The sequence below is a fragment of the Balaenoptera physalus genome, assembly GCF_965194825.1.
Source record: "Balaenoptera physalus genome assembly, chromosome: 8".
In the NCBI taxonomy this organism is placed as follows: Eukaryota; Metazoa; Chordata; class Mammalia; order Artiodactyla; family Balaenopteridae; genus Balaenoptera; species Balaenoptera physalus.
The window spans coordinates 54,028,286-54,044,945 of NC_138887.1; the positions used below are offsets into that span (position 1 = coordinate 54,028,286).

Sequence of the window (16,660 nt, forward strand, 5' to 3'; positions counted from 1 at the left end):
CTTAAATCTCCATTTGTAAAGGTGTCTCCTTCTCTGTACCAGGAAGAAAAGGATAATTCCAAATCACAAGAAAGTCTTTTATCAATGGCACTGGCTTAAAACTGCGAACAAACCTTATCCTTATTTACTGTGTCTTTCCTAGTAACCTCCCATAACTGGCTTCCTGATAGCCCCCCTCCCATACAAACACACCTTTCTTTTGCCTTTAGCTGAAGACGGTATGTAAGATGATGGCTTGAGCCATCTCGAGGAGTTAATCAGTTTTTCTGGATATTTCCTATGTATACATGAGGTATACATGTTAATAAATTTCTGTTGTTTCTCTTGCTATCTGTCATTTACTACACGGGGTCTCAGCCAAGAACTCAGAAGAACAGAGAAAAAATTATTTTTCTTCCCCTACAACAGCAAGGGAATTTAGTTTTCTTGAAAGATGAGCAAGTCTTCCAGAGGCATGTAAGTGACCCACCCTCAAAATGCTCTAAAATTCTACAGATTAACCATTTATCCTCTTTCTTGGTCTAAAAGCCATCGAAACAATTACTAATGAAATACCATATACTACATAAAATATAAGACAGGAAATTAGTAATTTTCAGTAACAGGAAAGAACGTACATATTTTTCCCCCCAAAATGAGCGACTTCTCTTTTAAAAAACAATTTTCGCTATGGAGAAAATATTAGACACTGAAACATTTCAAGAAAAGATTTTGGGATGACTACTGGTGCTGGAAGTTAATTCCACGGTTGGATTATACACTCAGCTCTAGGTCAGTCAAAGGGAACCCGAAGCAAAAAAGAGAAGAATTCCACTTCACTTAATTCATTTATCAATCCTTCCATTATTTTCTTTTAATTCAAACATTCATAGACGAAGAAAGGTTTCCATACTTAATTTTTTAACATAATATACAGAACCACAATACTATTTAAATTCCAAATTATGGGAGATCACACTCAAATAGCTTGGATTTGACGAGTTGCTGAGACAATACTGAGAAATTTCACGGAAAAGGTATTTAGAATTTGTAAGATAGTCAAATATCTTTTTGCTATATGGGCCAATGCATTAATAGTAACTTGATTAAAAAGGCAGTCTTTTGGACTTCAAATTATTATAAAAGAATATCAAGATTATATAGATATAATTTCTGAATTTCTCAAACTCATTTCATTTTGAAGGCTGAAGGCAAATGTTACACATTAGAACATTCATGAAACCATTTCTCCTGTGCACTTACCTGTAAATATCAAAAACTAAACCACACTTTCCTAAAGACCTAGCTATTTCTAGAGTACATTAGTGTAATCAGAAAGACTACTAGAACTAAATTTTCACTTTTATGTTAACAATTTTCACCACAACATCTTTCCTAAAAGGACAAAAAAAATTGGGGAATTTAGATTTCCCTTATTGAACTTAACAGAATAGAATCTCATACTTTCTGGCTTTAATAAACTTCAACTCTTTTTTCCAGTGGGAACTATCTACACAGCACAGTGCCACATACAATTAATTATTCCAGTGAGATGTACATTTAGATTCACAATATGATCAACACAATAGTGCCATACAAAGTTTTTCTGCAGGTAAAAACGCTAAGAAAGGCCACAGTGGACAGTGCCGACACTGTGAAAAACAGTAGATTACAAGGTACCACTGAGATTCAGAGGAGACCACAAGTTTCAGATTTTTTCAGCAATGGAAAAAGAAAAACATTCAGAGAAACATAAAAATATATAATTCCACTGTCAATTATGCAATTTTTCATATACTGTTTCCTTAAACAGGCAAATTAGCTTAACTTAAAGTTAGAGGAAATGTACAAGATCAGAATATGAAAGATTTTTCTTGTTTTCTCATCAAAGGAACGCACTAGGATTAGCACGAGGATCTTTCTGGTTCCTGTATCTGTAGGTCAGCCAAACACCCAGGATCTGGAATGGAAGAAAGAAAAGAAGAAAGAGAAAGTAACAGTTGTGTGTATTTATTTAGTTGATCAGCAAAATAATCTGGAACCTCTGAAGCACTTTGTATTATTTGTTCAAAGAGGAAGAGATTTCTTTTTAAAATGTAGTACGTAACCCAAATTAGAGATCCTAAGAAAAATTAATATGAACATTGTGGTAGGCTGAATAATAGTCCTCCAAGGTTGTCCACACCATAATTCCCAGAATCTGCAAATATGCAACCTTACGTGGTAACAAGGACATTGCAGACATGACTGAGTTAAAGCTCGTGAGACAGGGAGATTATCTGGGTGGGCTCTGTGACGTAATCACAGGGGTCCTTAAAAGAGGGAAGCGGGAAGGACAAAAATCAGAGATACAGCCAAAAGGTGATGTCATGACAGAAGCACTGGGAAGCAGATTCAGAGAGAGAAGATGCAACACTGCTGGCTTTGAAGATGAAGAAAAGTCAAGCCAAAGTCGAGCCAAGGGGTGCAGGCAGCCTCTAGAAGCTAGGCAAGCAAACAGGTTTCCCCTAGATCCTCCAGAATGAGTCTCCATTTTAAGCTTCTGACCTCCAGAAGTATAAGAAGATAAATGTGTGTTGCTTTAAGCTACTACATTTGTGATTGCTTGTTAGAGCGGCAATAGGAAAGTGATACAAGTTAGCTATTAATACTGAATTGTCTTAATAGCTAAAACATCATATATTTTGCTAATTCAGAAACAGAGTTTGGCAAAAATTAAGCAATAACAAAAATCCTACAATAAATACATTTTCCAACACAGATCATAAAAAATGTGATAATTCCTACCTCTCCAAGGGAGGGGGACGTATACTTTTAGAAAAGTAATAAGTAGTTATCGTGCCATTTCTCATACCACGTTCACTAACGAGTTAACCAATATAACCTGCCTTTTTTTAAATTAAGAAATGTGTTCATTCTGGTTCTGCTACCTCAAAGTTGATTTATTTAAAATAATCAAAAATTCTTAGACTGAAAAAGATGCAAGATTTTAATGGAACAAAATGAATTTCAAATTATATTTCCCATTTCAGACCTGTGCCAACTTTTAATCTAAATTTTGTTCACTTGACTTCACTTGACTACTCATTAGCTCTTGAAACTACGTGTAGAGAATTGTGGTAAATCTAAAATTTTCTCCATTTACCACGATAATAATTTCTGAGTTACTATAAAACTCATGATTGGCAATGTTTATTACAACATGTAAGGGCTGATGGAACTATGCTTTGTGTTGAATCAAGGAAACATAAGTCTAATTTAGGGAAGTGGAAAGTCTGGTTTGGTGTCTGTATGACGGGGGTTGGGGAGAAGGAATTTACTTAAACCTATGACAAGTACTTTGTGACTGGCTCTGTTCTTCACATTTCACAAATTCATATAATTTGACCAAAAACCCTATATGATAGGAACTGTCATTATCCTCATTTTACCAGTGAGGGAACTGAGGCATCGAGAGGTTAAATAACTGGATAATAGTTACACAGGTCATGAGTGCCAGAACCAGGATTCAAATCTTGGGTCCAAGCTCTTAATTACGTGTGTTGTTTTATATGAGAATCTGATGTGTTACAGGCCATTCTCAAGCTAACAACATTCCACCTGCCATTTCAGCCATGCTTGTTATTACAGTACTGAAATACTTACACACCTGTTATCAAGCAGCTACTTCTCTGACACCTCTCATCCTGCCCGAGCATCATTTCCCTGACCCTGCCTCAGAAATACCGGCACACAGGGAACTTCTAGTTAGAATTTCTGAGTTTGTTAAATATTTTTATAATCACCCCAGAATACATGCCGATGGTGTAAGTTACAGTTCTTAGGGGAAACAAAGCCATCGGGTAAATAAAATACTCATAATCTGGAGTCACATTTTACCAAAATTCCTCCAATTAAGCTGTGATAAAATGAAACAATCCCTTCTTGTGCCCCATTGCTGGACCACTATCTCCTCACACCCAGAGAGAGCATGAAAAGGTCATGCCCAAAATGCAAAAAGATCAAAGTCAGATAATTACTGGATTTTTAGCTTACAAAGGTGCTCATGATTTAAAGATTTTCAAGGGTAACTTTGACCCGATCATAAACTCTGCTGACTCTAGAACCTACACCCAGGATGCAAGAGGTCACCAGAGTACAGTTCTATGAAATGTCTACACAGAGTGTGCAAAAAGCATGTCCTTTGTTATTTATTTTTATATTTATTAAATATAGAAAGGCAGAAGGTAATATGACAAAATATTAATGATGATTTCTGAGGAGGTAATTTTAGTTAGTAGATACATTTACTCTTTCAGCTTCATAATTGTCTGTATTTTCTAAATTTTCTACAAAGCACATGTACTAATTGTTATAACTTTTTTGGGGGATTCTAAATCAATGTTTCTTTGATGGTTTATATTTATTTTCATGTATTACAAATAGTTCAAATGAAATCTTTCTATTTCATCTATGACAGGAAATCATCAGCTAGTTAGTCTCATCCCTTCAAACTCTGAGAATCGCTGATTCTGTGAAATATTGAATAAAATAAAAATTTTAAAAGTGAGAGAGCCTATAAAATAGTCACAATCCAAAAAATATCAGGTTGGATAAATTACTGTTAAAATCTCTAGCTAGGTTTCAAAAGGACATGGTGTATAAATTCAGAGCAGGACTCCATGAAAGAACACCTTAGAAATCTAAGACCCATGAGTTTATATTCTTCAATAATTAATATTTTAGAAGACAGCGGGGGCTGGGAGGGATGAATAGGCAGGGCACAGAGAGCATTTTTAGGGTAGTGAACATACTCTGTGTGATACCATAATGATGGAGATATTTGTCCAAACTCATAGACTGTGCAACACCAAAAGTGAACCCTAATGTAGGTTATGGGCTTTGTGTGTTATTATGTGCCAATGCAGTTTCATCAGTTGTGACAAATGCACCATCCGGTGAGTCATGGTGACAGTGCGGAGGCTCTGCTTGTGTGGGTGCAGGGAGATACTGGAAATCTCTGGACCTTCCTCTCAATTTGGCTGTGAAATTAAAACTGCTCTAAAAATAAATAAATAACCTCCTTTTAAAATAATATATGCATAGCTGAAGGCAGGGTGATCCGATGAGAAGAAAATGGAGCTGCTCAAAAGCACTAAATTCTCAAAATAAATCCCAGATATAAAAAAGAAACCATGTGGTGAAATTCTGATCATTACTGACTCTGGCTAATGGAGTGTATGGAGATTGCTCATTCTGGTTTTTTCCCATCTATATTTTTAAATTTTTATGACAAAATTTTTTTACTTTTATATCCATGTTTTATTTTAAAGGAAAGAAAGGAAAAATGCACAGGAATGCTTTCAAACGGTATATGAATTTTCTTGAATCAATGCCATGACCAGCCCAGAAGTAAGATGGCTCCTTCCTGAGAAAAAGTGAAGTGAAAATATGCTTAGAGTAGGAAGGGATGTCAGGGAAAACTTCTTTTGAAAAGTGAATACTAATGAGAATTCCTGGGAGGAATTCCAGTGGTTAGGACTCCAAGCTTCCACTGCAGGGGGCCCAGGTTCAATCCCTGGTTGGGGAACTAAGATCCCGCAAATGTGGTGAGGCCAAAAAAAAAAAGTGAATACTAAGTTTGGTCTTTATCTCCAGTTTGATAATAACAGCCAGGTATGGATTTTTCATTCTCAAAGGGAGAAAAAGAAACTGAATTAGAATATACAATATACACAAACATCTATGTATATATAATATGTTATCTTAATCATACATTTTATACATATATATGTAATGTATACATTATATACACAAATTCAATACATGTCACACACACACAATCAAAATGAGAAGATCTAATGTGCAACATGGTGACTACAGTGAAAACACTGTATTGTACAATTGTATTGTACAATTGTATTGTACAGAATACTGTATTGTATTGTACAATCTACTCTCTTGCTAAGAGAGTAGAACTTAAATGTTTTCACCCAAAAAAAAAAGGTAAATATGTGAGGTGATGGATGTGTTAATGCACTTGATAGGGGGAATCCTTTCACAATGTATACGTATATCAAATCATCATGATATACACTTTAAATATCTTACAATTTTATTTGTCAATTATACCTCAATAAAACAAAAAATATATTTTTTTGTATTTTTATATTTAATTATACAGAGAGAAGTAAATTTCTAGGCCCAAGATGAAGCTGCTCTTATCCAGGGTGCCACATCAGCAAACCGAAACTTGGGTAAACTTTGTGTCCCTGTAAATGCTCCTCTTGACCGGAAGTGCAATATATTCAGTCAGCCAATCCCCAAAGGCCAAGCCAATTCTGGGCCTTCTCACCCCAAACAAGACTGACTATGTGGCCCCAGCCAATCAGATATTTTCTATTATTCCCTTCCTTATTCTTTATCCTATAAAAGCTCCTTGCCTTCAGCCTTATTTTGCAGTTCTCTGAAAGGAGACTGTCCATGAAGTGTTAAAATTTGTTTGTATCACCTAAACTGCCTTCTTTAATCATTTTTAACATATATAATCAAAATGAGAAAGGGGCTTCTAAACATAAAAATCAACTGGATAAACCATATAGGCAAAAAGCAATAAACTGAACCACATAAAAAGTAAAACCTATAAATTTTATTTAAAAATCATGAAAAAGTTAAGTAAATGCAAAAGAAATTGAAAGCAGGACAAAGAAGTCAAGTAGAGTGAGTGATGAGAGGAGGAGGGAGCCAGGAAGGGAACGGAGGAAATAAAAGGAGAGTGGGCAACTTTCTGGGGCACCTGGGTTTCTAAGAGCACCCAGTGAGCCCCAGCCTTGAGGCCTCTTTTCTAAACACCTTCTAGGCCCTGAGGCCCGCTCTCCTATTCTTCTACAAAATTCCCCTTTTTTGCATAGACTGAGTTACAGGCGATCCAAAGGTCCTTGATCAGGACAGACAGTAGGTGGGCAATTCACAAAAGAAGTAATACCAGTGGTCCAAAAACACATGAATACATGAATATTTTCAAATTCACTAGTCACATTTCCAAAAGAGCAAACAGAACTGTAATACTATTTTTACCTACCAAATTGGCAAATATTTTATAAGATAAAAATATCGAGAATTAGTGCTTGAATCAAAAGTTGGTAGAATCTCCCCCAAAAGGCAATTTGGCAATATTTATCAAACTCTTTTAAAATGCCCATATACTGAATGTGTCATATTTTACTTCTGGAGGTGTACTCTAAAGAAAAACTAGGGAATATAGATCAAAAATATATATACAAGGAAGTTGACCATGAAATTACTTATTATAGGGACATACTGATGGGGAAATCAAATGTCCAAGAAATTAAATGACAGAGTAAACTTCAAATATAAAAAACACAAGATTTTTCTGATTTCCTTTTAAAGATAAATGCTCATTCTTACAATAGCCTACCATATATTTCCACAGTTATATGCACAATCTTACTTAATAGCATTATTCTACACATGCTATTATTTGTTTAAAACAGGAGTGTGATATGGGCAATTAACACAACCATCACAGGGGTCCCATCATCATTTTTTAAGGGGGTATAATATGGGGACTTGTACATCAATAATTTACTCATGTCTACAAAATGACAGCTAACACACACAGCACTTGCCGTATGTCAGGCATTTTTCTATATATTACAAGTTTTTACATATACTAACTCCTTTAAGCATCAAAACAACTTCGTGAAATAGGGGCTTTCCATTATCACGCCTGTTTGCAAAGCCGAAGAAACAGCAGCACAGAAAGATTAAGGAACTTGCCCAAGGTCACACAGTTAATAAAGCAGGAAAACTAGGTTTCCAACCCAGAGAGTGCATTTTTTAACTATTTGCTCTTGTCTAATAAACTCTAATTTCACCAGCTCATTATTCACTAGACAAACATGAGCTGGCCCAAAGGTTTGCTGTTATAAACAATAAACATTCTTGTGTATTCATTTTACATAGTTATACAATTATCTCCATGAAATAAAGCACTGCAAGTAGAATTGATGAGTTAAAGAAAAAAGTTTTAATTTAAATACATATTGCCAATTCAGATGCATCAAAAATGTCCAGAGTTATTGAGTGTTTAATAAAGACAATGAGGAATTAGCATTCCTCAAAAATTATCAAAATAATATGTGTGTGGTTTTACTTAGACATATATATAAATGTATTAATATAGTAAATATATTACTATAACATAGATATATGTTATATAGGTAAGAAATTAATAACAATGATTACCTACAGGTTTTAGAAGGCTAGGAACAAAGGGGAGTGGGGATAGGGTTGGAAGGCAACTTTTCAAAGCATACCTATATATAAATGTGTGTATATTACACATTAATATATATATATTAAACAATGTGAATGTCCTACCTATTCCAAAATTATATCTAAAATTATAATTTATCATACAACTCTAGAAATAGAAGAGACTCAAAAGATAACCCGGTCTAATCTCTTCATTTAATTTTACATAATTAATGATCAAGCACCTCACCCTGTATAAACTTAATGCTAGATCTGTGAGATCTTCTGATTTCAAGCCACAGCTCCACCCATTACAGTACTAGTTCCCAGTGAAAACATCCATTGATACATTCCAAAAGTTAAGTGCCATGCTAAGGTAAAATGCCACGCCCTCTTGCCCTATAAAACAGGAATCTCTATGACAAAGAACGGAAGATACTGAGTTATTTGTACATACCTCTGTAAAACTGAAGAAGAGGCCAATGCCGCCAACAAATCTCAAAACTTCTCCTGCATATTTTCCTATTATCGGAGCACAGGGTGAGCACTGGTGGCTGCTTTTCACACAGCTCTGTATCAATTTTCAAAAAAGAACTTTTATTTCAAAGTACATTTATAATGAGCAGATTAAAAAAAAAAAAACACCCACATAAAAATGACTGTCTGGAATATCATATCCATCTTGGAGCCGTGGTTCTTTAGTAGGGTCCAAAATCGTAAGATGGCTCCTAAGATTCCCACCCCCAGGGTACATGCCCTGAATAACCACCCCTTGAGAGTGGATGGGATTCGTGTATAGGATGGATTTTCACTCCCATGTTTATGTTGCACTACATAAGACACTGTCTTAATAAAATGAAGAGATTCTCACGCTGACTTTGGTGCCATGTTGTGAGATGTCTGTAGAGTTAAGAGCTGACCAGCATCTAGGAACTTAGAGACACCAGAAAGAAAATGGGACTTCAGTCCTACAACCACCGGAAGCTGAATTCGACCAACAATAGCTTGGTAGAAGACCCCAAACCTGAGATGAGATTGTAGCCCTGGCCAATACCTTGACTTCATTCTGGTGAGATCCTGATGAGCAGAGGACCTAGCTAAGCTATACGCAGGCTCCTGACTTAGGGAAACTAAGACAATAAACGGGTGTTGTTTTAACCACTAAAATTGTGATAATGTATTATATGGCAATAGAAAACTAATAACCCACAAAAGAGGACACAACGCGGGGATGTCCAGCTCAGGGCTCAGCGAGGGGGTAACAGGAGTTTCCCCAGAATATAAACACATGTAAACTTCCCAGGAGAGCCAAGCTCCAAGCTCCAAGTCAATCGCCATATGGGACTGGGTTGGACTTGGGAGGTCAGTGGTCTGGCCTGGGGCAACAGGATGGCTCTAATTGATCTATCGCTAGCTCAGCTCCCAGAGAGAAAGGGCATGAAGTTGTGATGAGGAAGAAGGGAGAGAGGAAAGAGAGTGGTTCCTTGTGTCCTCCACGCTGGGGATGTTTAGCTGGTTGAGAAGCCCAATTTAGTACAGACCACTCTCCTCCTACCACCCTGATAGGCTTCCAAACCAAGACATTTACTTGCTGATCTGCTGTTATTTCTCTTTCACAACTTGTTCTAGGAGGATTTGACTGCGAAGGAATTAGGGGCAAAGAACCAAAAGCATCCGTGCCTGGCTGGGCCCTGGAATATTCAGTATCCTCAGGATGGATATTTGAGAACAGACAATTGATACAATAGTGTACACGGGATGTAATGCTGGTATATAAAAAACACTTTAAAAGTACAATTCACCATCAGAAAGTCCACTTCTGCCATGTTAACCATTATTCATCTGTATGCAATACATCTCCAAAAAACATTGTATACTTTGTACTTACAGCCAGACAGGTGTCATTTGGGCTAAAGCTTCGGAACCCACAGCAGTTTAAATTTCTCTGGATGTCATTTCGAGCACTTGCTGTATTGTTCCAACCAACTTCCAAAAGCTGACCCTAGAAAACGCATTTAAACGTACATTAAAATGTGTCATCCCTGGGACTTCCCTGGTGGTCCAGTGGTTAAGACTTCGCCTTCCAAGGCAGGGGGTGCAGGTTCAATCCCTGGTCGGGGAGCTAAGATCCCACATGCCTCGTGGCCAAAAAAACAAAACATAAAACAGAAGCAATATTTTAACAAATTCAATAAAGACTTGAAAAATGGTCCACATCAAAAAAAAAATCTTAAAAAAAAAAAAAGTGTCATCCCTGCATAAAATGTATACAGCTGGAGCCTGCAACTCTTAAAACTGAGTGCACCTAATATAATACTCTTTATAAGAGCATCAAAACTTTTCAAAGGGTTACACTTCAATCTGCAACAAAAAGAAGGCATGATTTCTATCCCAAGAATAAAAAGTCTTCACGTTCACATGTGATTTAAAAGAAGCACTTAGGTCAAAGGCCTAGTTTTCAGAGTGTAGCAAGACAAATTTTCCATTGCCCCAAAAGAGAGACCCATATTCTTCAAACAAATTAGAGTTTGAAGAGAATAATTGCCAGAATGAAACCACAAACATTCTGGAGCAAATGTTTCATTGCATAATAGTAGGGAAAGACTGGGTGAACATCCATTAGCAGGAGCACTTTTTACCCAGTGAGGGCAAAATCCTACTTCAAGGATGCAGAAAATAGCAACACGTGGTGTTTTAGGGCTCTAAGCAGCCCCACTAAGGCAATGAGGAACAAAAGACTTCAGCTATGTAGAGCGAAATGGCATTCTGAACAGGAAGAAATTATATTATATTCCAATCATTCCTCCCCCTTTCTTCCTACATGTACTATGTGGTATAATAAAGTAGAAAGAAAAAAAGTCTTTGCTTACCTGTTGCTCCTGGTTCAGGGCTAAGCAAGCACATGATACGGAAAACTGGACAATAAATACAAGTAAGAGAATAATCATGTACTGAGAATCAAAGTTAAGGCTATTTCTGGAAATTCTTAAAATAACATAAAACAGAGGTACTGCCAACTTCACAACTCACTAGAAGGAGGTCACCCAGAAAACAGAACAAATGGCACTTAGAGAAAGTGCAAGAAGAATACACGTAATTTTTATTTTGATGATACACTGTAGATATAATTATATAGAAAAATACTAACAACAATAATTATTTAAATGCTGATCTATTATAGAGAAAAGACTTGTGGTTGCCAAGGGGGAGGGGAGTGGGGAGGGATGGATTGGGAGTTTGGGATTAGCAGATGCAAACTCTTATACATAGGATGGATAAACAACAAGATCCTACTGTATAGCACAGGGAACTATATTCAATAGCCTGTGATAAACCATAATAGCAAAGAATATGAAAAGAATATATATGTATAACTGAGTCACTTTGCTATACAGCAGAAATTAAACACAACATTGTAAATCAACTATACTTCAATAAATGATTAAAAATAAATAAAAGCTGATCTATTATAATTTCATTTAGATTAAAATAAAAATTCTTACATAGATAAAACAGGAAATAAGTAGAGATAAATGTATGTAAGCTTTCTTAATATCAACTCTTAAAAAAAAATCATTGTGAAATTCTCAACCAAATATTAATGACTTGGAAAGGACCTAGAAGTCACTGAATCAGTTCAATGTAACTCTGAATTTGCAACACATACATAGGATGATACTGAACTTGCAGAATACATTCGTCATGATGTGAAAAGGAGAGAGAATATGTAAACATACAATAACTTAACCCTAAGAAATGTTCCTAATGTTGGCTGGACAAATACACATAATGCTTGCCAGGAGCTGCTGTCTGGCAATTAATTTCCTTACGGTAATTTTAAATTAGTTGTAGTTATCACAGGAGTAATCAATAAGATAAGAGCAAACCCAAGCGGGGTATAAATCCCACCTGTAAAAAAGGATACAAAAAAAAGCAACACCTGATGGTGTTTCACGGCTCCGATCAGCCCCACTAATGCAATCAGGAACAAGAAGATGCCCACTGCGATGACCACACCGACCACCCGGAGACTGGAAATCAGCCCGAAGCCGATGCCCCACGCTGCAATTCCAATTAGCAGCAGACTAACCAACTGCAAAAACAACCACAAAGGGCAGTGATGGGGGGAGGGGCGGAGGGAGGGGGAGGGGCGGAGGGAGGGGGAGGGAGAAGAAAGAAGGGAAAAGCGTCAATTTATGTATTAATATCAAGAACATTTTTCAGGGCTTCCCTGGTGGCGCAGTGCTTGGGAATCTGCCTGCCAATGCAGGGGACGCAGGTTCGAGCCCTGGTCTGGGTAGATCCCACATGCCGCGGAGCAACTGGGCCCGTGAGCCACAACTACTGAGCCTGCGCGTCTGGAGCCTGTGCTCCGCAACAAGAGAGGCCGCGACAGAGAGAGGCCCGCGCACCGCGATGAAGAGTGGCCCCCGCTCGCTGCAACTGGAGAAAGCCCTCGCGCAGAAACGAAGACCCAACACAGCCAAAAATAAATATAAATTAATTAATTAATTAAAGAAACTTTAAAAAAAAAGAACATTTTTCAGGCACCTACTTAGTATCTTACAAATGATTGCTAACACTCAATACTAGAATACACACACGATCTCACAGATAGTATTGTCTTAACAAGTTATATTAATCCGTGGCCATGCTTTTAAAAAACAAACAATAATCTATAAAATTATTATGGAGCCTCAGAGGCCATCTGGCTTACGAAACCTAAACGATTTCTACTTAAGCTTTTGAAATAATAGCGTATGTAAAACTTTTAGACACCAACACATCTCAGTCCGACATACTGGTTTCTTCACGTGGAAATCACTTATCTTTCCTTCAAAGCCCCAGACTGTAACCTTCTCTGTGGTACCTTCCTAGTCCCCAACAAACTAAATTCATCTCTCCATTCTCTGAGCAATCTCTGTTCTTCAAATATGGTTCCACTGTTCCCTTCAACACATTAGCATTCTGTTTCCAAGCCTGTCTCTCCTAGGAGTCTCTGAGCAACTTAGAGACCCCATCTTTTCACTTCTCTTTATCCCCAGAACCTCGCCTTTGGAACAGTCAAAATATCTCACAATATTGTTGATGAAATGAATTGCTTTAGATATCATTGGCTACTCTGTGAGAATTCAAATATAGAGAGAGACTATTAAAACTTTTAGGATGAAAAGAGTATAAGAGATTTTAGCTACTTAGGGCAAAAATGGCATTCTGAGCAAGAAGAAATTATTTTACATCCCAATCATTTAATTTATATTCTTATAAAACAAAATCAAGTGTAAGAGGTAAAACACATGCCTCAATCAGTCATTACCTGTAAAACTCAAAGTTACAGTTACTTCTTTAAAATAACACTTAAATAGCATGCCATATAAAGATTATAATCAACTGATAGAAGATACAGCTTAAATAGGTATGGGGGGCGGGGGCCGGGGTGGAGGGTGGAACAGGAAAGAGACAGTATCTTCAAGTCAATCGAGAGTCAACCATTTCCTGGAGCAAGCTGACAGCTTAATACCTTGTTGGGAGGAATCAAAGTATGTAAAATAAACTTTCTAGCACCACTCCAAGGCCTAATAAACTTTGTTTTGAGATACAAAATAAATCATCACTCACTCAAATGGTTCTTTACTCAAATGTATAATTTTTTATAAGTGTAGTCATTGTTTATCAGACACAATTTTTAAATGCCTTGGTATGTAAAACTTCTTATATGTATAGACATACAAGTAAAATGGCTAAATATGGACAAATACAGCAGCTATTTGTATTTTTATCCATTTATTGTAAAGCAGCAAAACTTGAGAATGAAAGCAACTATCTGTAGCATGATAGGAACAAGTTACGGAGTTATATGGACTTGATGTTCTCCATTGAACTAGTACACAGAGGAAGTTTTTCTTTTTAGAGGGAGAAGAGGATAAACTTCTCACAAATACTGCTACCCAGAAATTAGTTCTCCTCATTTTCTCAACTGCTTCTTCTCAGCAGATCCACTTGCTTCTGTCCCATTTTTATCAACTCACAGTCTTCTCACAACTTCAAACAATCTTGGATTGAGAAAAAGTCCTTGGGCCCATCACAAGTGAGCTTATTTCTGACTTTGTTATACCCGAATATAACACATTTCCTTTCACGAGGTGTAAAAGGCAGAAGCCTGAAGGAGGTGTCAAGGAAGGAGAGGAAGATAATGCTGGAGGGGCCTCACCTCAGTGAGGGGAGAGGGCAATGCTTAGCATACTCAACAAACACTGAAGATGGTCCACAGTCTCAACACATCAGAGTAACTTGCTGTATCGGTCAGGGTTCTCCAGAGAAACAGAGCCAATAGGATAAGAGAGGATGAGAGAGACTAAGAGACAGAGAGGAGATTTATTTGAAGGAACTGGCTGATGTACTTGTGGGGTCCACCAAGTCCAGAATGTGTAGGACGGGATGACAGGCTGGAAATTCTGAAACGATTTCAGCGATGCAGTCTTGAGACAGAATTCCTTCTCCTTTAGGAAACGCAGTCTTTGTTCTTAATGCTTTCATATTTCATATCGTACATGAGGCCCATGATTACTTAAACTCAACTGAGTATAAATGTTAATCACAATTAAAAAATACCTTCAGAGCAACATCTAGACTGATGCTTGAAAAAGCATCTTGGCATCACAACCCAGCCAAGGTGACATATAAAATTAACCAACACTTGCCAGCTTCAAGTCCTGGGTGTGATGCCTATTTACTAACTTAATTAAATTCAGGGGCAGGACATTTACTCTATATTTCTTTGAGTCTTAAGGCCAAAAAGATCAGAAGCGTGAATAATATGACACATAAAATTCTTCTAATCCATAGGTTTAAAGAATCCTTTGGGAATTATACCAAATCCTTAACAACATTAATGAAATTCTTACCACGAGTTAAATATTCATCAACAAATGGTTAGTGCCCACTACACATGGAAGCCAGGGACAAGATACCCCTAAATACTGAAATTTAAATTCATATAATTTTCATATGGAACACAATATGTTCCTTTGATTTTTTTTTCAACCATTTAAAAATGTAAAACCATTCTTAGTTGGCAGGCTGTACAATAATAGGCAATGGAATGGATGTGGCCCATGGGCTGCAGCTTGCTGACTTTCATTCTAGAATTCAATGTAGGAGAGAATGAAAAACTACAATGGGACAAATCATTGCTATGTCAGAGATTTTTACAAAGTGGGTCAGAGTAGAGAACAATAATCAAAAATATCCAGATAAACAGGACACATCAAAGACTGCAAAGGAAACATAACAGAACACATAGTAGGCCGAAAAATGACCCCAACTGAATATTACCGTATACAGCAAAAGAATGAATGCTGTATCACATGGCAAAAGATGTGACTCAATTAAGGGTCTAAAAGGGACAAGCTTATCCTGGATTATCAGGCGGCCTCTAAGTGTCATCAAAAGTATCCTTACGAGAGAGGCAGAGGGAGAGTAGAGACAGAGAGAGAAGACAGCAACATAAAGACAGAGGCAGAGGGTGATGTGACCACAAGGCAAGGAATGCTGGCAGCCAGCAGAAGATAGAAGAGGCAAAGTGGCAAGGAGGCAAGGAACAGATTCTCCCCTAGGGCCTTCAGAGGGAGTGCAACCCTGTCAACGACTTGATGGTGAACTTCTGGCCTCGTGAACTGTTAGAATAGCTTTCTGCTGTTTTTAAGGCACCATGTTTGTGGTAATCTGTCACAAGCAGCCCACACAAAACAGTCCTCGCATTTGCAGATGAACAAGTCAGGAATGCATGTTACAGAAAGCTGCCTGATATTTTATCATCAAAGTAATCCTTACCATATAGCTGGAGTGAATTATTCAGGTATCCCTTGTCAGTACCCTCCCAGCAAACCAAATCCTTTATTTACAACAGCAGCATTTCAACAAAAGGAGAAAACTGCTCTCTGCTCTCTCAGCTAGCCAACTTACAGGCTTATTAATAATGAGAATCCTTCCCCCTTTGAAAAATAATGTCTATAACTAAAAAGGGGGTAGGGCACTTTATCACTTCTATAAGAAGTTCTAGCTTCCAGACTCGGCTTTATGCTGTTATTGAAAACATTATCTAGAACATTCACAAGTATCTTTGCTCTGATTTTTTTTTTTCTAGGTAGGGGAAGAAAAAGGCTACACCCTTCTATGTACCTCTCTCTCAAGAGTATTCCTCACCAAGTTAGCTCTGCTGTGTCTCTAATATAGTTTTAGTCTATCCCCATCACTGATACTAGGCACCTCTCCTTCAAAAACATTTGAGAGGGTGTATCACTTTCTTATTGTCGTTTTAACAAATTAGCACAAGCTTAGTGGCTTAAAACACCACAAAAGTACTCTCTTGTAATTCTGGAGGTCAGAAGTCCAACACGGGTCTTCCAAGCTAAAATAACAGTGT

At 37.2% G+C, this 16,660-nt stretch overlaps 1 protein-coding gene across 1 annotated transcript in view; it reads right to left on the minus strand.

Moving 5' to 3' along the window:
- Nucleotides 1–823: 823 nt before the first annotated feature.
- The window catches only part of TSPAN13 (tetraspanin 13), a 31,021-nt gene continuing 15,184 nt past the window's right edge, over nt 824–16,660 (minus strand). Inside the window, exons 2-6 of the mRNA XM_082472778.1 lie at nt 12,161–12,328; nt 11,106–11,186; nt 10,124–10,237; nt 8,693–8,806; nt 824–1,939 (exon numbers count right to left, since the gene is read on the minus strand). Of these exons, the coding sequence (XP_082328904.1) occupies nt 1,865–1,939; nt 8,693–8,806; nt 10,124–10,237; nt 11,106–11,186; nt 12,161–12,328 (552 nt within the window). The 3' untranslated portion in view covers nt 824–1,864. The remainder of the gene's footprint in view (nt 1,940–8,692; nt 8,807–10,123; nt 10,238–11,105; nt 11,187–12,160; nt 12,329–16,660) is intronic.